Below are 25,527 nucleotides of genomic sequence, written 5' to 3' on the forward strand. Positions count from 1 at the left end.
TTGGGGTTTCAGGGTGTGGGTCAAGTCCAGTTAAAAGCACCAGGTCATGTCAAGAGAGGAAGAAGGGCACAAGAGTTACCAGGGAGTTTGAGCAAACCACCGTGGCGACTGTAACGGCAAACGAGAACGTCACCAAACAAAAGGTTTAAGAAGGAATCCGCCAGAAGTTCGAGTAACGAGTGGACAAAAACTTTGTATCGAGATTATTTACATCGTTTGGCACACGTTTGTGGAGCTGTTTCAAATATGTTCTCGCAAAAAATCATTTCTAGCAACACCAAACGTCAAAAACAAATTTTGAAGTTCATGTGAAACACTGGAAAGCGCTGGTGAAATGAAACTGATGATGAATTTTTACTTGTGTTTGCACAATTTCCCTAAACTTTGAAATTTATTTTCTCGAGTTATATGGGAAATTGTTTCCGGTGTTATTTCAGGTAACTTTTTGCTTTTTATTTCTTTAGCTTTGAGAAAATGTAAAAAGACTTTAAAGTACCTAAAACTATTCTGGCACAAGATATTTTTCCACTGAAAGCAATAATTGCTCGATTTCCTACCGAATTTCGTCTTTTATGAGTAGAACAATGGCTGTGTACGTGCGTTATAAATCTCTGTACATTTCTTTGCCGTCCTCTGCACAACAACAACAATGTGAAATGACTAAAGCTCTGCGTATTTTGGAGAATGCGAACGACTGCGGCTAAATTTTCGTTTCTGTGTTTGGAATTGAACGCGGATTATGAAATAAGCCAAAAAAATCTTTAAATGTATTTCCAAATATAATCTTATTAGAATTGAACGCAGGGACTTATCCATCCATAATGAAGTTTGCATTTTCCCGCAATATGTCACGCCGATGGATGAGGTCACGAAATTTACCTCCAGAAGGAGGCGCCTGGGTACTAGATTCCCTCTCATTGCCGTTGAAACAACAACACAAGCAATGTCTAGCAATTTTATTTTCTCATCTTACATTAAACGTTATTTATCCGCGTTCTTACATGTACCAGCAATAGCGGAAATAAAGTCATAAAATTGTAATCATAATTTTAGTTTTGTGACACCAATCACTTCCGATCCCTGTCTATCTAATTAAAACGAAGTCGCCATATACCTTGTATACTGGAAGAAAAATAAGATTTCACATTTTCGGATTTCCTCCTTTTTTATAAGTTTATAATTATAAGTAGTACTTCTAAATAAAATGATAGAAAAAACGAGTAATAGGAAAAAATACATTCGCCGGATAAAAGAAACCTGTAATACTGAAATACATTTCAGAATTAAAAATACCCGTGTACAAAAAACATCATTGTCATTCAAACTCAAAAGATTAAACCAGATGTCCTATTTGAAAACAGCATTTATTAGACTGTTTCAACTCTAAGGAATACGCCATTTCTAGGCGATAGCATAACGCCGGTGTGCAGCGCCAACGGTACTTGTGTTTCGGGTGACTGGGTAAACTTGTACTTCGACAAAATTTTCACCAGGGCGATCTTGATCTCCATCAACGCGAACCTCATTGCGATACAGTTCCGAGGGCCAGCTCCAAATGGCAAAAACTGACACGAGTGACGATCGTGATCATCTTCGCCGGTAAGACTTCGAAATCTGTCGGGATCAAAGTTCTCGGGATTCGGCCAGGCATCCGGATCGCGATGAATCGCGTAGGTTGGAATTATTACTTCCATTCCAGCTGGGATGTGAACACCATCGAAGTCGTAATCTTCTTGGCAAGAACGATTCATTTGAAATATCGGCGGGCAGAGCCGGAGGGATTCGTTTACGACGCTATCGAGGTAATCGATGCTCTGAGCGAGATCGTAAACGGAAGTCGCGGGATCGGACGTTTCAGCCTCTCGGATCTCGCTTCTCAGTTTGTCCTGAAGATGAGGGTTGATAGCCAGAAAGTAAGAAATGAAAGCCAGGGTATTACTGGTGTTTTTGTAGCCAACCAACAAAAAGAAAACCGATTGAGCGACAATTTCGTCATCTGACAACCTGCTTGTTTCATCGGTCGCTTGGTTAGCCGTCAACATCAGCTGAAGCAGGTCTACTCTTTCGCTGGCTCCTTCTTCACTCCGTCGGGCTTTTATGATGTTCTTAGCGAGGTTCTCAAAGTAATCGCCTTTCGTTCCCCTCAGATGATTTAGGAATCGGAGCAGGTAGCTTCCAAACGGCAGGCGATGCAGAAGACGCAAAGAGGAAGGTGCGCCGAAAACCTCTCTGGTCTTCCGAAGTATCTCGCTGTTTGGATCCGTCTGGATGTTCGCGTCCACACCAAATGCAGTTGATAGGATGAGTTCCAGTGTAAACTTGCTGAACCAATTCGAAACGTCCACACTTTGACCTGTACGTAGTAAGGTTAAAAGACCGGTACAATCAGAGTCATAACATCAGAGGTGGATACTCCTAAATACCAGAATCAAAGAAATTACGGGCGAAAACCAAAGGATTTCAGCAGCGGAGGATTTACAAGAGCGCACTAGGAGGCCCGTGCCCCCTCATTTTTGAGCAAGAACGCTACGGCCCACTCTCTGCCCCTGCCCCACCCCCTCCCCCAGTACCCACTCCCTGCCCCTCCCCTCGCGAGCGCCTTAACTTCACTCTGAGTAATCTCACTCCGAACGGAAGTTAAAGACAATTTACTTTTTAGAGAGGAGTAGGTGAATACAGTAGAACTCCGCCTTATGATCACACCATTGACGAAAGGACAAAATTCAGACTACCTGGGTTTTCCATGGGGAATTTTCTAAATCACTAGTACTTTTAAAATTTAACTCCAGCGAGTGTTCAAAACTCTCTCTAAACTTCGAATACTTTCCTCGGACTCCATTGATAGTATTACAAGTCCAGAGAGACATTTTCAAGACCTCTCGTCAAATTGAAAAAGCACGCATTTTGTGGGCTCTCTTTTACAAGTTCAAAACTTTTCAAACACTCGATAAAACTTAAGGGTTGTTCAAGAATTCAAGGACTTTTCAAAGACCGTTTCTAAAATTAACTGACTCTCTCCAGATTCAAGAACTATGCATGCTCTCACCAGTATTGGCAATTGTCCCAATTTTTTCCAACAAAACATCGCACGACTTCTCAATCAATGGCACCATAAACTTCATCTTTCCCGCGCTGAACGTGGGAGTCAACATGTTGCGGATTCTCTTCCAATAGTCATCGCGTGCGGCAAATATGCTCCGCCTGAACCGAGCTGGCTGTTTCCCAGGAATGTGGTGATTACGAAAATTAGAAAAATCCTTTACCAGGATTTGCTTTAGCACTTCTGGGTCTGCGATAACAATTGAGGGTTTCCTACCCAAGGAAATGGCAAATACCTTGCCATATATTCTGATGTAGTCAAGCATCATCAAGTGAATGCCCTGGTACTTCTTTAGCTCTGGAATATTACCAACAAAGGGTTGGGGTACTGGACCGGGCACGTTCATTTTCTTCAAGACGGAGAATCCACAAGTTCCATACCAGTACAAAAATAACACAACGAGGAAAATAAACAGAAGTGTGGCACCACCGAGTGTCAAATAATTGGACGACATGCTGTTCAGAACAGTGTCAGCCATTGCAGAAGCTCTAAGAAACCTGGCTTGCAATCGTAGATCTAAAGAGATAAATAACGTATCTAAACAGGTATAGTACATTCATTTTTAACATAAATGCAACCTGATATGTACTTTTTTCCACTATGTTGAATTTAAACTCCTTGCTCCTCACAAATTATTCTACCCAAGCTCCGTACCGATATCCAAAACGTAGTTTCTACTACAGTGGGCCTATGAGTGGGCCAAACTTGAGGAATAGCTTTCTATTTAACGCCACAGCCACTAGATGGTTGATTAACTTTAAAAATGAGATCAATCACGTAACATCCTCCTTGTATTCGACCCCCATACGACAAACATGCGAATCAAGTTTTCATTTTCTACCTCAATCTTGCAACTTATGTTTTTACCGTGTTTAAATATAGTGTAAGCATGTATGTATGCCCTGTTCGTAAGCAAATCTTTTTTCGACAGAGTGATTTAATTGTATAAAACTTTGCTTCATTTCGATGTCTGATGCGCGTCAAATTAAAAGAGCAGCAATCTGTTTGAAATCTCAAACAGTAGGATGGCGACCGCTGATGGGACGGACTCTCGATTCTCTGAGCGAAGCCATCTCCGGGAACCGTCACGTTCTGCGCAGAGCTAGCGAGACGAGCGTTGCGTGACTAACCAAAGAGTGTGTTGTTCCAACGTCCCCATCAACGATCGTCAATAAATTCGCTCATTTTCTAAACTTTTCTGTGTAAGGTTCCCGTTAATAGTAGAGGAATCTCTTGTACTCTCGAAAAAATCTTACAGTATCCCTTCTTTCTTTTGAAATAAATAAGCATGTTTTGAGAGCGGTAACTTAGGTCTCCCCTGGGCGAAGATTGACTAAGATTTTATGTAATGCTACTGTCTTCCCCAACATATCCAAAATATAGTCGAATCAGTAGTCGACCTCCAGCTAGTACAGCCGGGGACATACACCCAAAAAACAAAATATTTACATGAAAACAAATTGCGTGCTTCCCTACCTTCAAGAAACACGTCGACCTCTGCCTTTCGTGACCTCCTTGCCTTGTCATTCAGCCTCGTTTTCACCCCCGTTCGACCCTCGTTTCTATACGTAGCATTCACTCCGCTGACCAGCTGCACATACTGATAGACGACTCTAAAAAATGGGCAAGGCGAACGGGGGGCTTGTGAAAATCAGCTGTCTTGATCTTTCTTTACTAGCTTGTCTATAAAAGGACCTTTCGTTTCATCCGGTAAGTGTCTCATCACCTAGAAAAACCCATGAACTTCGTTCCCAGGGCTTTCTGACGTTCGAATCTTTCTTTTGTACTATTGAACCGTAGGTGGTTTAGTGGGAGAGTGAATGGAGTGATGCGGGCATATGTTCGCTTGAATCGCGGAAACTAAAACACCCCATCGCGAGCATAGTTAGTAACTATGCTGAAACTCTTCAAGAATTCGAGCTGAAGGGCGACTGAACAAAAGTTCATCAGCTGGGTAAACAAACATGACAGAAGGTAAGCAGACTGTTTGTAAATAGACGAAGGTTTGAAAACTTGTGATCTGTGCAATTTGTCAATATGACGACAGTTTTGGCGCGGAACCACTACATTTCTACGACTGTAACTGTATAATTATGCTTATAAGCTTCTTTGGGTTTTAAACCGAGGGTTATCGTCTTGAAAGAGGAATCATTTCTTCGCTTAAAGGTTTTCACGAGTAATCCAAGTTAACAGTAGACGTTGTATTAAATCTTTTTATCTATTGACTATTACCCTCTTTGGATGGGTCAGACATCTTCAAGTGCTGCTTCGTAATACATGTATGTTTATTTATGCGCTGTCTTAATTTTTCTTTCTGAAACTTTAGAACAAGCGGGAGAAGGTCGCTTCTACGACACAATTGAACAGCCAGTATGGAAATCGTACCGTAAGTCCCCTTACAATATTTTTTTTGGCAAAGAGAAAGACGTGGTATTGATCTTAGAGGAAGTTGTTGCCACTGTAAAATCCATTTCATGCTGAAAGGGACAAAACGTATATTTAGAAGATTGTGAAAAAATAGCTTTTGTATTTGATTACAGTGTATCGACTACAGCAAAAGGCTCCCAAAGCGAGAAGAATTGTTTGTTCAAAAGAGGTAGGGAACTTTTTTGCGTGTATCTGCATGTTCAAGACGTGAAAGTGTTGTGATTAGAAATTAAATTTTAAAGGAGAAATCTTGAAGTCAACATGTTGTGTGACTAATTGAAATTCAATGCCTTGTGACACCTGTTTCAGTTTAAACGAATTGATTTTGAAAGGTTTCCACACCCTTTTGATAAAATAATATACATTTTTTTATGGTCGAATGCTAAGCTTGCACTGTGAAATGAAACTATGGTGAGAATTATCACTTAGTATGACATGTGACCATTTTTGGTAGGTTCGATTGAAAAGGTCATTACGAAGAATCAAATAAATTTATTGTTAGAAAATTGAAAATGTCACTCCCAAATTTTGTTATGCATGTGCTTTATTGCAAATATGAGTTATCATTTTGATGCAATCAGCAATCTGTCTCTTATTGGTAAATTTACTTGACATTTTAAATAATCCCAATGCTGTTATAAACAGATTGAAGTAGTTCACCGATTGGCATAAGGAATATTCATTGGAAAGTCGGAATTATTTTTCTTGTTTTAAGTTTACCACTTGAGAGATCAAATTCTTAAAAATTTATTTCTTTGGATACTACAGGAGGCAATCTTTCCCTCATCCAAAGTCATACTAATTTGAAATTATTTAATTTGGTGCTTCACAAAGGAATCACTTTTATTTCTCAATAAGTAGAAAATTTGTCTTGCAAACCTTCATTTGGCTGAAGAGGTATTGAAGATGTGGTCGGCGTCATACCGTCATCTTTAATGCCTAGACTCACTGACATTTGCAAAGTTTGGTCAGACATAGATTGGTACAGCATTGAATGTCCGATTTCCAACTGTTATTTGCAACTCTAAAAGAAATGGGAGACATGATTTCAAATCAGTTTGGAATTATATAAAAAAAACCTCAATTAAAATAAATCAGTATGTTGTTATTACATCTTGGGAGGAAATTGCCTTGGAAAGTTGATGGATATGATTGGCAACAACTGTCAAAATAGATTGTAAAAATATTCCAATTAATTTTTTTTCCTGGCTAGGAAAAAGCAAACGTGTGTACCTTGAGAGATCAAATTCTTACAAATTTATTTCTTTGGATACTACAGAAGGCAATGTCATGAGTATGACATGCATGTTCCTTATATTATTTTTTGCTTTACACTTTTTTTTTATTTTGTTTTTTTTAAAGCAACAAGTTCATTATCTGTTTGTGTTGTGGTATGATTTCCAAATTTTCACGTACACACATGTATGTATTCAACTTTGACAGCTGATCAAAAAATCAAAATGAAAAAGCTCAGTTCCTCTGAGTGATATGACATAATTTTGTAACCAATTTATCTTAGTAGAAAACAAATACTCCTTGCATTGGTTTTCTTTACAATTTTTTATGGAACTGTGTGATCTCAGTAATTCCAGTTTGAGTAATCAGCAACTTAAGAAGATCGAAAACAATGCATGTAAATCAAAACTTGATTTTAAGGAAGACCGTACATGTACCAGACATGTATAATATTGCATTCTTTCTCCTTATGCTTCATAGATTCCCCATAAGCCTGCTCACTACGGAAAAGAGTAAGTTTTATTAAATTGTTTTTGGCTGTCTTTCTTTATAAAACTAAAGTAATATCATTGAGCTGGCAAAACATCAACTGGAATTTCATGACTCTGCAGCCTTTGTCTTTGTGAAAAGGAAGATGAAGTTTAGAACTCACTTATTGCATCCTTGTCAGATTTCATGGCTGCATATCACGCGAGGAAGCTGATGACCTTGTATCAGAGGCTGATGGCTGTTATCTTGTGCGGGAAAGTCAGAGGTCACCAGGAAGTTACACTCTAACTATGAGGTAAATATTTTTAGTTACCATGGCAAAATTTTGAGAAAATATTTAGTAGATGAGCACATAACATGTAAATGATTAAAGTAGAGTTCTGCATGAATTCACTCAATTGCAGGACACAATTCTGAGTCCTGGGCAGGATGATAACCAATTTATCATAAGTGCTGGGCATCCGGGATTTCATGTTTAATAATTATACATGAAAAAATTACTTGATTCTGATTGGCTGAGAGCAGTGCAGTTCAAGTGTAACACCAGTGCAAAAAGTGTAACTCCAGTGCAAATTACATATCGTAATTCTGGATTATGATTGGCTGAAAGATAATAGGAAATTTTCTAAGTCAATGATATCAAGTGAGATGATGACAAAAATTTATGTGGAAACTTTGAAAAAATTTTCCACAAATGAGAAAAATGGCTTCAAGAAGGATCTTCCGGCACTTCCTCCACACAATTTTTTTCATGTTTATATTATTAATAAGTAATCATACGGTTTTGCTCATTCAATTTGGAATTAATTTGCACTTAGAACTGAGTTTTTCAAAAAGCTGAAATTTAACTCGCCGAAGCGGCTTGTGCAGTTTCAACTTTTTGAAAAACTCACTCGTGCAAGTTAATTCCAAATTGAACTCGGAACCGTATAATTACCTATACTAAGAGTCTTTTGGCTGCTCATGATTGTTCTTATACCAAGTAGCCTTGAGAGACCAACAACAAATTTCTTTAGAGGGCCAATTTTTGAAAACTTCTTAATGTTAAATAACCTTTTACTAACCAAGTATGAGCGCTATACTGAGTTCATTGTGGTAGGGATCAAGCGCAGCAAGGTACACTTTAATAAACAACCAAAAACCAATATTCTCCAGTATGGCTTGAGCAAGCTAAGTTAGTGAGTAGTTTACAATATGGCACTCTAAAACAAAAAATACACAAGTTATCACCTTTTCCATGGAAACTGTCCGTGTGGCAAAATCCTGATCAAGAAAGAACCAATCAGAATGCTCAGATTTACATTAAGACTACCCTGCCATGTAATAATGAACAGTTATTCCACAAGCGTGTTTTGGATATGAGATGGTAGAGAGCTAACGGGGGCACCTCATTGGTTATGATCATCTCATATGCAACAAGCGCAAGTGGAATAATTGTTTTAACACCCCAAAATTATAGAAAACTAGGTTGAAATAAAGATACAAATGCCTCAAAAATTTACTCGTACGCTTAGCATATTTGTAGAGCATGGTATAATGGCTCATAGCCCATGATTACCAATGAAAACTCTCGAATTACATTATCCAATGATCCAGTTTTTAATAAAGCTGATTATTCAAAACACACTACCTGCTGGATTTCTGGTGGGGGTCTGGTCTTATTGAAAGCACTACTGACAATGTACAACTGTAGATTAGTTTCCCCTTAAGTGTTGATTTTTCCATTTTTCAAGATTTGGTGGAGTTTCCAAGAACTTTAGATTGTACTACGATGGGCTACATTACGTAGGTAAGTATTACTGAATATTTATATTTAGTTAAGTATTCCAGTTCTCAGTGGTAATGTCACAGAAACACTGGATGTGCTGTATTTATTATTCTCAAACTCATTAATAATTCTTCTAGTTTAAACAAAGAAAATCATGACCACGACAGTGTTTGGATATCTGATCTTGATTTACATAGATTTTACCATTTTATATCTCCATTTTCTCCTTAGTTTTACTTTCGTTTGAGAAGATATATCAAACGCTCAAGACAGTGTTTGACCACATTTCAAAACACCTTGAAGTTCATCAAAAATACTCCACTGCACGTCAAGTTTTCAACTTGCTTCCCGGTGTTTGAAAATGTGGTCAAACACAGTCTTTCGTGTTTGATATATTACTTAAAGCACATACACCTGTGGTGTACACAAAGAAGTAACTGTTGGTTTGGTCTAGGGCCTAGGCAAGTAGAATTTATTAATATGTCCAATTGTTCACAGTTACGCTCTCTGTGCCTCATACCCAAGATTATTTTGTAAAACAGGAGATGGGATTATCATCAAAAATTAGTTATTGTGGCATTGTTGGGCCACTGTTACTGTCTACCAAACGGTATTTAACAAATTTGAACTTTTGCAGTACTTGAATTCTTACCTAATTTCAATAGTTACATCTACGTGAGCATGTATATGTTGTAGTTTAAAATGAATTTCATGTCAAAATGATTTTAAACTAGTTTGATTTGTATGTTCCTTTGTTCCAGATTTATTACCATGTTCCTTAAATGAAAGAAATACAAATCAAACTAGTTTGAAATCATTTTGACCTGAGATTCATTTTAACTACAACATATACATTTTCACCAGTCTAAAGGAAAGGTGAAAGAGTACCCCATGCTAGTCATGCTGCAATCCACCTTTAGTATTACTTTTGCTAAATTATGATACTGTCAGTAGCAGGGCTGTGCTCTGGAAGCACCTGGGTGCCACAGGCAACTAACCCTTGCCTTAGGGCATGTGAAAAAACTTACTTTTTTCATATAAGCTTAAGTGCTGGGCACCCAGGATTTTGTGGTTAGGAACCTTTGGGTTCCTTGTAATTTTTCTTTGACCACAGCTTTGTGTAGATCATACATGTACATGTACTGTAATTGGTAACTTTGCGACATGTCAATTACCATACTACACATAATACTTTGTTCATCACAGAATGTAAACAAATTATGCTAATTATTGAGCTTTGTTTTTGTACAATGCTTGTTCTGGCTAACTTGCTAATCCTCTGTGAAAGATGCCTTAGAAGTAAACATAGTTTTGAATGAAACAAAAAAAACCTGTCCAGCTGTTTCTGTTGAAAGAAATTGTTTGACTTGAGAAATTAGGATTCATGTTATGTTTGTGTACTGGAAAGATTTGATTTACTGTCAGTAGCAGGGCTGTGCTCTGGAAGCCCCTAGGTGCTTTAAGGTTGTTTTCTTATGGTTGTTTTCTATTAAATTTTGGCTGTAAATTGAATGGCATCTTAAGAAATTTCTTTAATGGCATTTATTAAATGTGAAATGAAAATCCTTTAATAATATTCTATAATCGATAAAAGTGCCATTTTTTGTCACTGACTTTTATATTTTAGCAAGACATTTCAGCTAACTCTAAAGCCTTCATCAGTTGAAAAAACCACTTGATGTTACGTGCAATTTAAAAACTTTTTAAAATTGAAACGTTGCGCGTGTTGTATGCGCGTGACTCAAGAGAATGTTAAGTACGTGCTAAGCACTTGTAGACTTCAGGGATGACTATGTGACACCATAATGTCCAGACACGGCACGGCAGTTCAAGTGGAGTTCAAGTGTGCGTAACATCAAGTGGTTTTTTCAACTGATGAAGGCTTAAGAGTTAGCCAAAACGTGTTGCTAAAATATGAAAGTCAGTGACAAAAAACGGCACTTCTAAAATCACAGCAAAGCTTTTAAATCGTGCGTAACATCAATTGGTTTTTTCAACTGATGAAGGCTTAAGAGTTAGCCGAAACGTCTTACTAAAATATACAAGTCAGTGACAAAAAACGGCACTTTTATCGGTTATGTCAATTCCTGACTACATTTACTCAATTTTTAAACGAAAGAAATCTATGTTGTAATGTACTGCAAGTTTAAATTGTTTTGGGTCGGTTTTTTATTGAACACTGTGTTTCTTTTGGGCTTGTGGTTTCCTTAATATCAATGATCTGAAATTTGCATATATGCACATGCATACAGTGTCATTGAAACATTTTTATCAGAAAATAAATTGAAGATTACCAGAAATACTGTAACTGTTATAATAGGTTTTTTTTGTTTTAAGAATCAAGTGAGAATCCTTTATTAAGTACAAGCTAAACGGAGTTCGTTTAAGCATAAAAGCATACAAGACAAGTTTGTTAACAAGTCAAACTATTGCCCAATAAAAGTTCATCCAAATTTAGGTTGTGTTTGTAGTAATTAATCATTAATGGTGCAAAGCATTGGTTAGCAATATTATTACAAGCAACTGTAGGTTTTATTCATTTCACCTTAAAACTCAAAACATGGATTTTGTTGAATGCATACAATGTCATTACATAGTGTAGATATTTTTGCGTAGTTCTGATTTTTACATGTAAGAATGACTGGCTGATTTACTAACAATGTTAGTAGCAAAACGTTTTTGACAAAACCACAACACCTGAAATGCCAGTGTTTGGTGTGTTTATGTATGTACAAATTTATTTTTGTACATGTATATGAATGTGATCATTTTTATAATGAAATAATTCTCAGTCATTTTTATTCATTTTTGTCTCAGCTGAAAAAATTACTTTAAAGTCATGCTCCAGTTTAAGATTTTATTCTTGGAATCAGCTGCTAAAAATTACCTTTCAGTAAAAATAAAACTAAAAAATCTAATTCTTTTGTGGAAGCTTCCTTGGGGGTTGGCTTTATTCAAAACTTGTCATTTATATTATTTCTTACGAGCCTTGCTCAGTGGGAGACCGCTTTCCATATGAAAGCTTATGGGACTCTTCATTCTCTTTGAGCTGTAGTACAGTGATGTACATGTACATACACACAGCTGCTGATATGTAAATGGGAATCACACCCAGCTTTGTTTTGTTTTAGGAGAGAAACGTTTTCAGACCATTCAGGATCTTGTGGCGGATGGCTTGATCACTATGTACATCGATACGTACGCCAAGGACTATGTTGACACCATGATGATCAGTCCTGTGAAAGCAGAGGAAAAGAAAGACGAAGGAAAAGCAGTCGATGATGGAAGTAAAGAAAATAATGAGATAGCTAAGGATACTGAAGATGGATCAGTGAAAAACCAGGTATGAATTTATTATCGTGATGTTGTTTATCATGATTTTATCTCATATATTTTTTTTTTAGTTTGTCAGGAACTTAAGATTTAATTTTCAGCTTCATTAATTTGAAGTTTTTGTCATGATGGCCCTGTATTTTCTGCTGATTGTTGCATGGGTTTAGAGTGGATAAGGCCGAACTTTGGACTGTTTTAGACAGTTTTCTGTGTTCTTTGTTTGGGCTAAACGTAGCTTTGTCATTATTTATGCAAACAAAATTCACTATTCATCTGAAAATGAAGCTGAAGATGCTCTCCATAATTTTCTTTTTAGTTTTGAGATTTACTGTCTCACAAGCTTTATAATTAGGATTTAGAAATAGAAGGCAGGGACTCAAATTTCCTTCAAGTCTTTTCACAATTGATAATTCCTCACAACACATAAGATAAATCACATAATGTATGAGAGTACTTGTGGATTACATTAAGGATGTTATTGTCAGTATGTAAATTTCTTTTTATCTTGTTAAATACCAAGCTTAGAGATGTCTTCACTGTTTTGTGTAAGTTACCTTTCATATTGAGTCAAATCTGATCAGTCTGCTATATTTTTGTGTCTTCCAGTAGAAATAGAACGAAAAATTAGAAAGATTTTTGTATAGATTTTTATTATTTTATTCTGTATGTTTTTGTGTTTTTCTGTACAGTAATGTGGGCCAATTCTTAACATTACCATTTATCATAAATAGTACATACTACGAATATTGTACATCCTGTAAAACCATTTCAAACATTTTAAGGTTGATAATACTGTAACTGCATTTGATATCCATTGTAAATATTTGACTTTACAATTTACTTGGTATGTGAGACTACACACATATATTGCTTGAAGCCATTGAGTGATGATAGGTTGAACATTTTAATATGTGCTGAATACAGTTTTTTTTTTCCAAGAGTGGACATTGAGAACTGATTTCTCCTTATTTCCACGTTAGTACAGATTATAGGCAATTTTATTCCTGCCTAATAATTTTTTTTTTTTTATCTAATGTTGATATTAAATCTTTGATAAAAGTTCTCATTTAAAAACAGGAAGTCTTATTCTTCATGAAAGATTAGCTCCAAGATATTGAAATTTTGATATCGTTCTTAAGAAGACTTGTTTGGAGAAATGGCTACCAAAGAGTATTTTTACGGAAAAAAAAATAAACATTTTGTAATGCAAGTTAATTCCAGAAGTACATATAAACATGATTGTAAACAAAGTGGTCACTTCTTTAACTTGCCAGATTATCAATTCATTATCAAACTATGTGTTATCGTAAGGTTGCTGTTAACGATTTTGTTTTCCTTTACTATTCAATCTTCTAATGCAGCTGCAACAGATCTTAATGCACTCAGAAAATTCCTTATTGGCAAGTCCTTTCCAAAAATTGCCAATGACAGTGTCATTGTCACGACTTCTATTTTAAATATTGCTACAGGTTTTCAGGGTATACATATACATTGTATGGCATAATTTTTTATGTATTATTATTACTTTTTTTTGTTATGTTCTCATTTCACTTATATCCATAAGGATTTTTAGTATCTCATCAGTATAACTGTAATAAAAATGCCAATAAGCATATGTTATTTGCCAGCTGGGTGGTCAGTGTAGTGAAAAACTCTGACAGAGGTGTTGAAAATGCTGTCCAAGGCCGCTGGCAAAGGGCAAAATTTTCAAGTCCGAGGTCATGTTTTTTTAACTATACGGACCGACCTTTAGCCAGTATTTATCCTCTCACAGATCTCTCTCAAATCACTTTTTAAACTCACAAAAGTGTTACCATGAACTTGGGTAATTTGGTAACTTACAATGTACAAGCGGAGAGCAAATGGCTGACTGCTCAACAACACGGGTTTTGTGGTATAGTCACTAAGCCAAATGAATTCAGCCACTGTTTATTTTTACATATTTGTCTTCCTTACCTGTTTCTTTTTTCTTTAATTTGTTTTCCTGAACAGTAGTTAAGGGTGGGTGGATTCATCATTTACTTTGATGCACCATGATCCAGACAGATCTTGGATCACTGATCCTGATCTAGATCACCCCAAAGGAACTCACCCCAAGAAAGTTCAACAAACAAGAAAATTAAGGTTGCAAACAAAAACTAATGGCATCAGAATATTCTTTGAACAATTTCTATGTGGTCTTGTCATGGCTCATCGAAGCCTTATGTTTAATGACACAAAGTGTCCTTTGAAAAAGCTTTCATTTTGGCAACCAAATTTGTCTTAATGGCAGCCATTTTACAGAAGGAGGTTGTCTAAAGGCAAAATTTCTGAAAATCTTGAGCTTGGAGTGATGCTGAGTGACTCATTTGGGTGATGAAGCTGTACAGTATGTCAAGAACATCTAGGAGACCCACTAACTATTTAAAACTGTTTCCTTGGCCTTAAACTGTGCAGTTAAATGATAACTTTGCCCTGAAATGAGTGAAAACTAGGATCAAGCACTGTCTCATGAACAATCTTCATTCCCACGCTTTATTGATAAAAAATAATTGCGGTAATGGTAACTGTGGTATGGCATTTTTACTTAAGTCAATTAGAAATCGTAACATTTTTACCAATTGGTTGATACACATATGAGATGTGAATTATTCGTTACTAGCATGTTGTTTTATCCAAGTCATTGATTGTAGTGACACTTAAGTTTGGTGTCTTCTCTCCTTTCTTGATAATTTTCACACCTCAATTCAAATCTTATGGTAGAATATATGTTGTCATGGACTGTTCTATGATTTGTGCTACGACACTTTGCAAAGCTGGGGTAATTTGAATTATGATTATGCAATAATCACCAATGCATTTTTATTTCAAGTTCATTTTTGACATTATGGAAAGATTTACTTGCCTGTGGATTTCTTTTTAAATGAAATTTAGAATCATGTTTTCCTTATTTTTCCACCCATTTCAAAGGTATAGCTTAATAATACAGTGGCAAGTAGACTGAAGTGTAAGGGAAGTCATTAAAAATTTTTTGTTTTTTGGAGTAGGTAATTTTAGTTTATTGACATAGTGAAATTTGTTTATGAGTATTGTGTTTTGAATGTGGCCACCGGTCAAATTATTTTTACTCTTGTGCTGCAACTGGAAAAATTGTTATTGTTTTGGAATATTTTCTCCACAAAAGGTAGGAAATTGCCACTAGTGTTTGAGTCAATACTGTGAACGTGATCACTATAACACAGCAACTTAGTAAGCTTTTTAAGATTTACTGGACAGGTATAATTATTGATTAAGGAGGAGAGGTCTGATAGCTTTAAATAATGTACAATAAATCATTGTGGTTCGTTTTAATTGCCTTTTAGGAACACCGATTCAGTGTAGGAAGAAGAGAAAGTGTGAAACCTTCTGCTTATAAGAAAAAGCATAACTTCAAGGTAAACTTTAATTGTGAGCAAATTATAGACCTAAACTATCCACTTTCCTGCTCATTCCCCTGGAAAAAAGTGGAGATTGTTTATATTAGGGATTGTGCCCCAGTTGCTCAAAGGCTGGATTACACTATCCACCCAATAAGTCACTATCCTGTGGTTAAGTGTTAACAAAGCAAACTGCGCTATCCATTGGATAGTGACTTATTTAGTGGATGGCATTATCTACCTTTCAAACAACCCAGGCCTCTAGCATCCCTGGTAGTGGCAGTTGTTTTGATTTCTATGCACCGTTGATCATTGTTCTGTTCCACATGCAATTCGCAGAGTTGCTCACATTCAAATAATATAATTATGGTATTTGAATACTAACATTGTCACAGTGTAATACAAATACATGTTCTGTACACGTAGTAAAGGTTAGGCTGCAAAAGTCAATTTGGCATATGTTTTTTTATGTTTATTTATTTACACGGCATATATTACATTACAATGACAGAATACTTACAGCAAAAAGCTTACAATTTACAACAGTCCTATCACTTACAAAGTGTTATTTTACATTACATACTTACAGTATGCCACATTACTTACAAACATTACTTTCTACATAAAACATTACCTACTCAAAAAACGTTGCATGAAATTACTGAATTACTTAAACAACATTCTATATTACTTGCGAACATCACTTACAATACATTACATTACCTCACTTACAATGCATTATGTTACATTACTCACTTACAATGCGCTATTAAATTTTGCTTACTTGCACAAATCACTTACGCTAGGTTACAGAACAACGCACAACATTTGGAAAACTGTAATTTGGCATATGTTGCTGCATACATTTGGCTCCCATGAGTTGTCAGTTGTCAGTCTTGATCTTGAATTTTTGCACAAAATGCACCATTTCTTTTTGAGAGCCTACACTGTACATTTTTTATCAAACATGTCAGCCTTCTGACTTGTAGAACTTTTTGCATTAAGTCTGGCATGTCTCTTGAGTGCAAAACGAGTTGAGGACAAAAGCAAAAATTATATGATTCAGTATATCTGGGCTATCTACACAACAACTTGAAGCCTTCAAAATTTTTGTCAGTTTCTTCACCAGTTAACTCCAAGGTGTGTTTTGATTGACAGGTTTACACATTCAAAGGACCTCATTGGTGTGACTTTTGTCGTAACTTTTTATGGGGGTTGATTATGCAAGGAGTAAAATGTCAAGGTAAGGTCACAGCTTTAAAGCTTATCTGTGCTGATATGTACAGCAGCTTTTAGGAAATAGCCCAAAGAAAATGCACATGCTGATTCGCTTAAAGTTGTGTTTCTGTAATGCCATAGAAACGAGCTGAGCTAATAGAAACACATTATTTCAAGTGAAAGTTTGGGAGAACTCAAAAAGGTATGGAAACACTCACCTGTCGGCTCGTATTCCCACAGCATTTCTCATTCTCCCAAACTTCTGCTCACGTTTCTTTAACTTGATAGAAACACAGTACATGTTTTTCTTTTATTTCTTAGGATTTTTTGCTACATCAAAACAGCAGACAGCCCCTAATGTTGATACAGATACATTTTGCAGCTGTCAACTCCTGTTGTAACTGCATGTGTTGAAATCTCTGCTGTTAACCATAAGATTTTGTGTTCTTCTTGATTTGTGTTAGATTGTGGGTTTAATGCGCATAAACAATGCAGCGCGGTCGTTCAAGATAATTGCCAACCGGACAAGAAATATGTCAGAAGAGGTATTTATTTTATGTACCACTGTAGCTGCACATGTGACATTATGATGGTACAAACAATTATTATTTTACATTTACTTATTTTATTTATTTAGGAAGTAAAGTGGTAATTTCTTGCAGTACCATGTTGCAAAGCATGATTAAAAGTAAAAGGTAGTCTGCATACGAGCCAAGTGGCCCATTAGCCCAGAGCTTATTCGGGTTTCTGTGGCATGAAGCGACTAGGAATATTTCTACTCCCACCCTCTCCCCCCCTTCTGCCCTGGATGGGATGCAAGTCCATCACAAGGTGACCCTGTGCATTAAATTTGCCACTACCCATTTATACATCTGGATGGAGAGAGCCACTTTGAGAGTAGTGTCTTGACCAAGAACACAACACAACACAATGTCCCTTGCCAGGGCTCAAACCCTGACTGTTTGATCAGGTTGGGAGCACACTAATCATAAGGCCACCGCGCATCCTAAGTACCACTATATATTTGCATGATATTATGATGTTACAAACAATATTATTATTTACATTTATTGTATTATTTTAGGAAGTAAAGTGTTAATTCTTGTAGGGCCATGTTGCAGATAAGTGTTCGAAGAAAAAGAAAAGTAGGTTTCTTTCGCGTTTCAGACAACATTAGAGAGCTTAAGCATGACATTTATGGGAGATTGCAAACTGCAAATATTACCTTCGAATTTTTATTCTTTTCTTCTAATCCTTAAATAAATCACACAAAAAGAGAAAAATGTCTCCTGCTATTCACCACAAATACAAATATTTTCACTCTAGATATTGCACAGACAGCTGAAGACAGACAGCAAAAGTTTTATTTTTGCCGTTTGCTGTTTGACACAATGTCATGCTTAATCTCTCTATTGTCAGGTGTCAAGGGTCAGAACTCACTAACTCCCTAGGGTAACAACAGCTGGTGTCAAGCAAATAATTTTTTCTCCGTCTGTCCCATATTTTAGTTGGGAGGTATGACAAAACACTTAATGACTGTCCCTAGGAAACAGTGAGTTTTGTTTCCCTAGACCCACAATGTTGCCCTTGGGCATCATTGAGGGTCTCAGGCAAACAAAACTAACTGTTTCCCGTGGGGCCAGTCATTAAGTGCTTATTAAAGAACGGGTGGCGAATGGTCCTTCAAAAACCACGGGTCTCGCAAAATGTCTTGGGCTCACAAAGAAAAACGCTAATCTCGTCGTCTCACAAAGTCTCGCATTTACCATTCGCCACCCCTTAAAGAAGCCATAGATACAGTACATGTACAATTATAATGGGAAAACATCCCATAAAGGTTGTGTGTTGGTCTTGCATGTGTTTATTACATTTATGTATTACAGTGTTTGGTGTTGACTTGACTACACTTGTGAAACTCCACAACACCAAGAGGCCTTTTGTTGTAGAAGCTTGTATTGCGGAGGTCGACAAGCGAGGTAACTTACTTTTAACAAATTTATGTGTTGGTCAATGAGACAAGTAGATGTATATTTCAGTTGGGAAGGTTAATGTTGGTGAATTTTACAATCACTGAGAGTACAGCTGTGCAAAAATCTTAGAAAAAGATGTCAGATGTCTGGCAACATGAAATGGGCAGAACCTCAACTACCAGCAATAAATATTACAAATAATTAATGCCTTTCTTTAACCAATCGGAGCTCCTCATTTCGTGGGGAATTTAAATGCCTCATGATATGATATTTGTATTGACTTCTCTGTTTCGAGAAAAAATAATTTTCAGGGTTTTTTTGCTAATTTACTGGTCTGTGGTGGAGCTAAACTTTATCAGAACATTTATATGTTGTAATGGAAGGGGGGGCATAAATTTTTGAGTGGACTGTTTGGTTATTGGACTGATGCACATTTTTGTTCCTTACAGGTTTAGATAGTGAGGGAATCTATAGAATATCAGGTTTTGCCGATGATGTTGAAGCACTTAAAAATTCTTTTGACAAAGGTAAAACACCTTTGTTTAGATTACTCAAGCTTTATTTGCTTCAAATATAACTGAAATTTAAACTAAATAGTACTTAGTTTGTATTTCAACCTTAAAAATAATAATTATAGTTTGATCTTCAGGCGCTTTCCATTTGACCAAAATTCCAGTTCGCATTTCCAGAAATTTCCAGTTGTGAATGGAACATCATGTTCTGGAATTTCTGGAAAAGAGGACAGTCTTGAGAGGTACATGTATACCAAAATTTTTGCAAAATTTCTTTCCAGGAATTACTGGTCCATTTGACTTTCCTCCCAGAATTTTCTGTTGAATGGTTCACTTTTTCTGAAATTCAACAGTTTCCAGATTTTCTGGAACTTTTTGTACCATTTGTCCCCGCTTTGAAATTTTGCGAATACACGTACCTATGTCACAATTAGTGGTGTACAGAAATGGGACTTAGAAAGAGTCGTTTGTGGCATCGTTTGGCTATAATTATTTACAGTACCTTTACAAAGTCTGAGGGAAACTTCTGCAGCTGGCAATTTTATGATCACTGAATCAGTACGATCGTTGCGTCAAGTGCTGTTTCTTGTTCTTCTTATTCTAGATGGAGAGTCTGTTAGTTTGTCGGCATATGAGGACATAAACATCATTTCTGGAACACTGAAACAGTATTTCCGCATGCTTCCAATCCCTGTTATTACCTTTGAGTTGTACAACCAATTTATAGATGCAGCAAGTAAGTTGATTGTCACATTTTATAGAATAATTGAGATACATGTGGTCTGATTGGTAGAGGTCCCAAATCTATGTTCTTTTGTACCACTTCACACATGGCTCCCGATATGGCAGCTCTACAACACAACTACAGAACTCAGAGCACTAGCGATAACAAAATTAATGTAGTAAACAGTTTTGTCTGTCACTGGCTAAAATATCAATAATGCAGATATCTTTCATTCCACATACATTTGTATACATGGAAATTTGCAAGGAAAAACAGGACTGGAAGTTGGTCATGATATATTGCTTGATCTTTTTCCCATGGCAAAGAATTTACACCAAATCCATTTGAAATGCTAGAGTCTAGAATTAAGGAAGTTTTTCAGAGATTTCCGAGGTCTATGGAGGACGAAGTTCTTACTGTAGCTGGGGTAGACTGATCAATTCGGATTGTTAAAAAAGCAGGGAAAAGTATTACAAGTAACTAAGAGATGGAAGAAAGTCATTTTCGTGAAATCATATCTTTGCGGTAAACCTGTACAGTGTTTAGTAAGCTTGATTGCCATTTTGATCAAACATTCTATGATCTCAAATCTAGAGTTGCCTGGCAAAATGGAAAAGGTAGAAGCACTATCAGCTGCACTACACCACCTTCCTGCTTCGCATTATGAAACACTCAAGTATCTCTTGGCACACTTATACAGGTATGTTCCATGCTATGAATGCAGAGGCAGTGTGGTCTAGTGATTGGGTGTAGGATTTGTAATCTGGAGGTCCTCCTCTCTGTCACAAGATGAATTTGTGTTTGGTTCTGTTCAATTTACATTATTTGGTTGCTTTTTTCAGTGTCCTTAATTAGTACTTAACAGTAGTGCTATTAAACACTTCAACCTGTAGTTAAATAAAATGATTTTTTTTTTCTAGGCTTACTTCTTATGGCACACTCAAAGACATGTTTATAGATATTTTGACTTCTTTGTGACCAGGGGATGTTTTGAAAACCATCTTCGCATTGGTCTTTTTCAAACCTTACCATCCTTTTTGTCCACGATATGACTGTACATTACATCTCAAAAATGGCCTTACTTTGCAAGATATCATAGTACAATCTAACCCTTTCAACCTTGTTGGTAAGGTCAAGTCTGCATACAAGCTAAGTGGCCCATGAGGCCAGAGCTTTTCTCAGTTTTGGTGGCATGAAGCGACTTGGAATATTTTTACTTCCCACTGGATGGGATGCTGGTTCATCGCAGGGTTACCCCCAGCATTAAATTCACTGATACCCATTTATACACCTGGGTAGACAGAGGCACCATGAGAGTAAAGTGACTTGCCCAAGAACACAACACAATGTCCCTGACCAGGGCTCGAACCTGGACAGCTCATTCCCAAGTCCGGCACACCAACCACAAAGCCACAACACCTTCACAACCTTGTTGACTCTTATTTATATACGTTTTGTCACTCAGTCACGTGTTGATTACCTTTCTAAGAGAAAATTAAAAGTTTCAAATGTATGTTTACCAATAATTATACTTTTCTCTTTTTGCTACTAACAGAGTGGCCAAAAAGAAAACGGAGAACATGATGAATGAGGAAAATCTGTCCATTGTCTTTGGACCAACTCTTATGAGAGCACCAGAATCTGATTCTATAGATATTCTGAATGACATGAAGTGCCAGAGACTAGTCGTAGAAAACCTCATTAGGTGTCAAGATGTTCTGTTCGAAAGTTGATGATAAGCAGACAAAAGGGCTATGGTATATACTAATGTATTGAGCCACAAATTTAGCTGGCTATGCATTGCCTGGTTGAGATTTCTAGATAATTATTGTTTCTGCTGTACATTAGCCTATGAACGGAGATGTATTTCCGCTGTCACTTGGTTCCGCCGAAAAATAACGTCTGTGAACCCAAGCCAGAAAACGATTTCTGTGATGTAGGAATTCTAAGCCAATCACAGTTTAGCTCAAATAACCTCAGAACTACTGGGCGAGGTATTCGCTGCGAGGAGCACTCGAGTTTCATTCTGTCATTGAATCTGATTGGTCAAGGAGAAACAAAAGTCATTACGTCACAGAAATCTTTTCCTGGCTCGGGTTCGCAGATGTCATTTTTCGGCGGAACCAAGTGACAGCCAGAAATACATCTGCGTTCACAGGCTAGCTGTACATTGGATGACCCTGGAATTGTGTGGGAATGGGAAGAAGCGTGGTGCAGCAGAGTCCCACATTTTGAGAAAGTTACACTGGTATGTCAAAAGTGCCAAACTGATATTTTGCCAAGTTCATATTTTTGGACATGCAGTTGTTGCATAGCTTGAAAATTGAAAATTGCATCAAGATTAGACATTTAGCCAAGTGAACAATCATTTTGTAAAGCATTAAACTATCTCATAGCGCATTTGAGTTAGGGGCTCTCTCTTGGTGCCAAAAGTCCACTCCTTGTTAAAACCTCCATGATTCACGGTTACAGTCCATAGCAGTGTATTGTACGCAGGCAGACTTGTATGTATTTAAAACTGTAGTGAGGTTCTCCTTTTTGCAAGAGCCTTCCTCCCAGTCAGCACTCATCGCAAGTCATAACAAAAATTATTGTTAATGAAAAGTAGGGATCATAATTATTATGTACTTGATACACAACAAAGGAACTAAATAAGCATGCTAGGAAAAATATCGTGGCTTGTTACAGTCAAACCAAGTGAAGCATACCCCTCAAGATTACATTAATGAAGTGATTATTTGAATATTGAACCCACTAGTCATTTCAAGAATGCCATAATAAATTGATTATTGGAAAATTGAACCCACCAGTCATTCCAAGAATACAGCTAATGGGTTTCATGTTCAAAAAAACTCAATTTAATATTGATTTTTGAAATGACTAGTGAGTTCAATATTCAAATAATCAATTAATTAATGTAATCTTGAGGGGTACGCTTCACTTGGTTTGACTGTAACAATAAATTGTCCTAATTTGCAAACAAATGTTTCTTCCATGATTTATTTCTTATTGAAGATAAATTATCATAGAGTCCAAACAAATTTTATTCCATGATTTTGAGTGGTAAGATTTAAGAAAATGTTTGCGTTGATGTTCAGAGAGAAGATATAACTGACCAGATCATTTTGTTGAGCAATGCTCAAGAGTCGTTTTGTAACAGTTTTTCAGGACTTGCATACAGCAGGTTTAAGAGATCAGAAAAGGAGTTGCTTGTTAAAGCATTTGGCAAGAAAGATTAAAAGTAATGTCAATCAACGTTTCAATGCATCATTAAAAATGTGACATGACATTAACGACCTCAATCTTGAGAATAATGCTTGATGCATCGAAAGATTGATTGACATTGCTTTTTATCTTTCTTACAGAAGGTTCTTCATGGAATGAATGTGATTTACATTTTTCTCTGTGAGATTTATCCGTGTCCTCTCCTTGAAACTAGCAAAGCCTGGTTGTTTTCATACTATACTCATGCTCATCAAACACTGCAATGTATACATGCATTATAGTAAACTGGTTTAGCTCAGATTTTATGACATAAAGCATGACAGTTCTAAACCTCTAAAGGTGCAGTAGGAAAAGGGAGCTAAATTAGAAAGTTAGGAGGATCTTTACTTAAGTTATTTTGACAAAGGGCCACTGGTGTAGCCAACATCTCAACCTTGAGACTATGAATTGCTAGGAAATTTGTCTCAATCTTATAGCATGGTAAAGCTTATGTTGCCAGCACATTTGCATTCTTCCAGAGGTAGCCGTAATTTCGATATGCCGCATTCAATAGCCTTGTTCCACGTTGCCTGCCAGCCAGCTCACACTGGAAAAAAATTATTATTGTTGTGTACAAACACTTGACTTGAGATACTATTCAAAAGAATGCTTTACAAACTCTGAAAGATACTTTCAATTTTTTTCTGTAAATTCAAATTTTCAAAAAATAGAATTGATATATTTAACCTAAGGAGTTCTTTTCAAACAATTATATAAGATGTCTTGTTCAATGAAGCAAAAATTAAAATGTATACGAATGTACAGATGCATGTACAATATTTTGTGTTTAATTTTTCTTTTAATTTTTTTGGAACCGTTGCATTTTAGTTACAATCTGTAACTTGATATTTTTCAAGAAAATAATGTTAAAAGTAAATAGTTACGCTTTTGTTAGGATGAGTAATAGTGATAATAAAATCAGATAATAAGAAAATACATTGTATTTTCCTGTTTGTTGTGTCTCGTGCATGTAACTTGTCTTGCTCGCATTATAGTTCAAAAGGACTGATATAGAGGATATTACATGGCTGCACGGAGATATGAAATATCCAAACAACCATGTGCTTGTTTTCATTATGTAATATTCTGATAATGTATAACAACGTTTTTGGCAATTTTCCGAAGATTTCCGAAGATTCTCCAAAAGTTTTCTGAAGGCCAGACAAACATTTCCGAACATTGTTCGAAAATTTCCAAAGATCACCAAATATTGTCGAAGACTTCTGAAGAAGATCCAAAGACTTTTTGATCATACACCAACATTTATGTGCAGTTAAGGGACAAGAATGATATCACGTGTGGATAAAAATGACATCCTCACATTGTGGGATATTGTTTTTAACAATTTGCTACCACTCGGTATACCACAAAATTTTAAGTAATAAATATATGTCCATTTGGTCTTTGCAATTCTTGGCAATATCCCTTGCTTGCTATAGGCTCACAAAATATCTTGAAAACTGTTTGGATTCTGTGTGCAATGATTGGCCAGATATATTGGAGTGTTATTGTTTGATTAGTTCAAGAAGTCAAACGTCAGGTGTCACACAACACTTCATTCTACACACAGGAATTTCCCAATTTAACATCTGGATTGACCTGACCTTAAACTTGAGTTTAACAATTAGAAATGTTGAGATAGGGTGTGGGGAGTTCTTAAACTGCATGCAAATTTTTTTTCCATAATAGGGTCTCGGACATGAGTTTGTTGCCATTTCTCTTGATGGTAAAAGTATGTTCACCACCCTTCAATGCCCTTTTTTTTTTCATGAATGAACGGACCTTTTCGGCAATAGGATGATAACTTGCTCAGGGGGCAAATTAGTATGTATTTGCCCCCTAAGCATCCCATAATAGCTATTTGAAACAATATAATTCGAAATGGCTGCCATATGGCTGAAAAGGTCCATTTCCCTTGCCCTTTTTGTGTATAATCCCCACTCCATGAATTTATGCATGGCCCATCCCTAAATCATAACCTCGTAAAACTAATATACATTGTATAGATTTAGGCCAGCCTAAAAGCATAGCTCCTGGGCCAGGTTGTTCAGAGCCCAATTAAGCTAACCCAGGAAAAGGTAGAATTTTGAT

The 25,527-nt window shown here is 36.5% G+C and overlaps 2 protein-coding genes across 3 annotated transcripts; one reads left to right on the forward strand and one right to left on the reverse strand.

Moving 5' to 3' along the window:
* Positions 1–613: 613 nt before the first annotated feature.
* On the reverse strand, positions 614–4,603 carry LOC145487344 (cytochrome P450 3A4-like). 2 transcript variants are annotated; one of them, XM_081466106.1, is made up of 3 exons: positions 4,577–4,603; positions 3,047–3,616; positions 614–2,353 (listed from the first exon to the last, which is right to left on the reverse strand). In XM_081466106.1, exons 2-3 carry the CDS (start codon positions 3,576–3,578, stop codon positions 1,368–1,370), a joined length of 1,518 nt encoding a protein of 505 aa, XP_081322232.1. In that variant the 5' UTR covers positions 3,579–3,616; positions 4,577–4,603; the 3' UTR covers positions 614–1,367. The 2 variants fall into 2 exon arrangements, with proteins under 2 accessions (XP_081322232.1, XP_081322231.1); XM_081466105.1 differs by having other exon boundaries at positions 3,047–4,585.
* A 121-nt stretch (positions 4,604–4,724) lies between these two features.
* On the forward strand, positions 4,725–24,372 carry LOC145487345 (N-chimaerin-like). Its single transcript, XM_081466107.1, has 16 exons — positions 4,725–4,810; positions 4,901–5,074; positions 5,427–5,486; positions 5,641–5,696; positions 7,244–7,275; positions 7,434–7,547; positions 8,986–9,041; positions 12,152–12,363; positions 15,695–15,766; positions 16,907–16,991; positions 17,431–17,511; positions 18,850–18,942; positions 19,386–19,463; positions 20,053–20,184; positions 20,767–20,872; positions 21,728–24,372. The coding sequence occupies exons 2-16, from the start codon at positions 5,065–5,067 to the stop codon at positions 21,903–21,905; spliced, it is 1,365 nt and encodes a 454-aa protein (XP_081322233.1). The 5' UTR covers positions 4,725–4,810; positions 4,901–5,064; the 3' UTR covers positions 21,906–24,372.
* The last annotated feature ends 1,155 nt before the right edge of the window (positions 24,373–25,527 follow it).

Source organism: Orbicella franksi, chromosome 5, assembly GCF_964199315.1.
Source record: "Orbicella franksi chromosome 5, jaOrbFran1.1, whole genome shotgun sequence".
NCBI classification, from domain to species: Eukaryota; Metazoa; Cnidaria; class Anthozoa; order Scleractinia; family Merulinidae; genus Orbicella; species Orbicella franksi.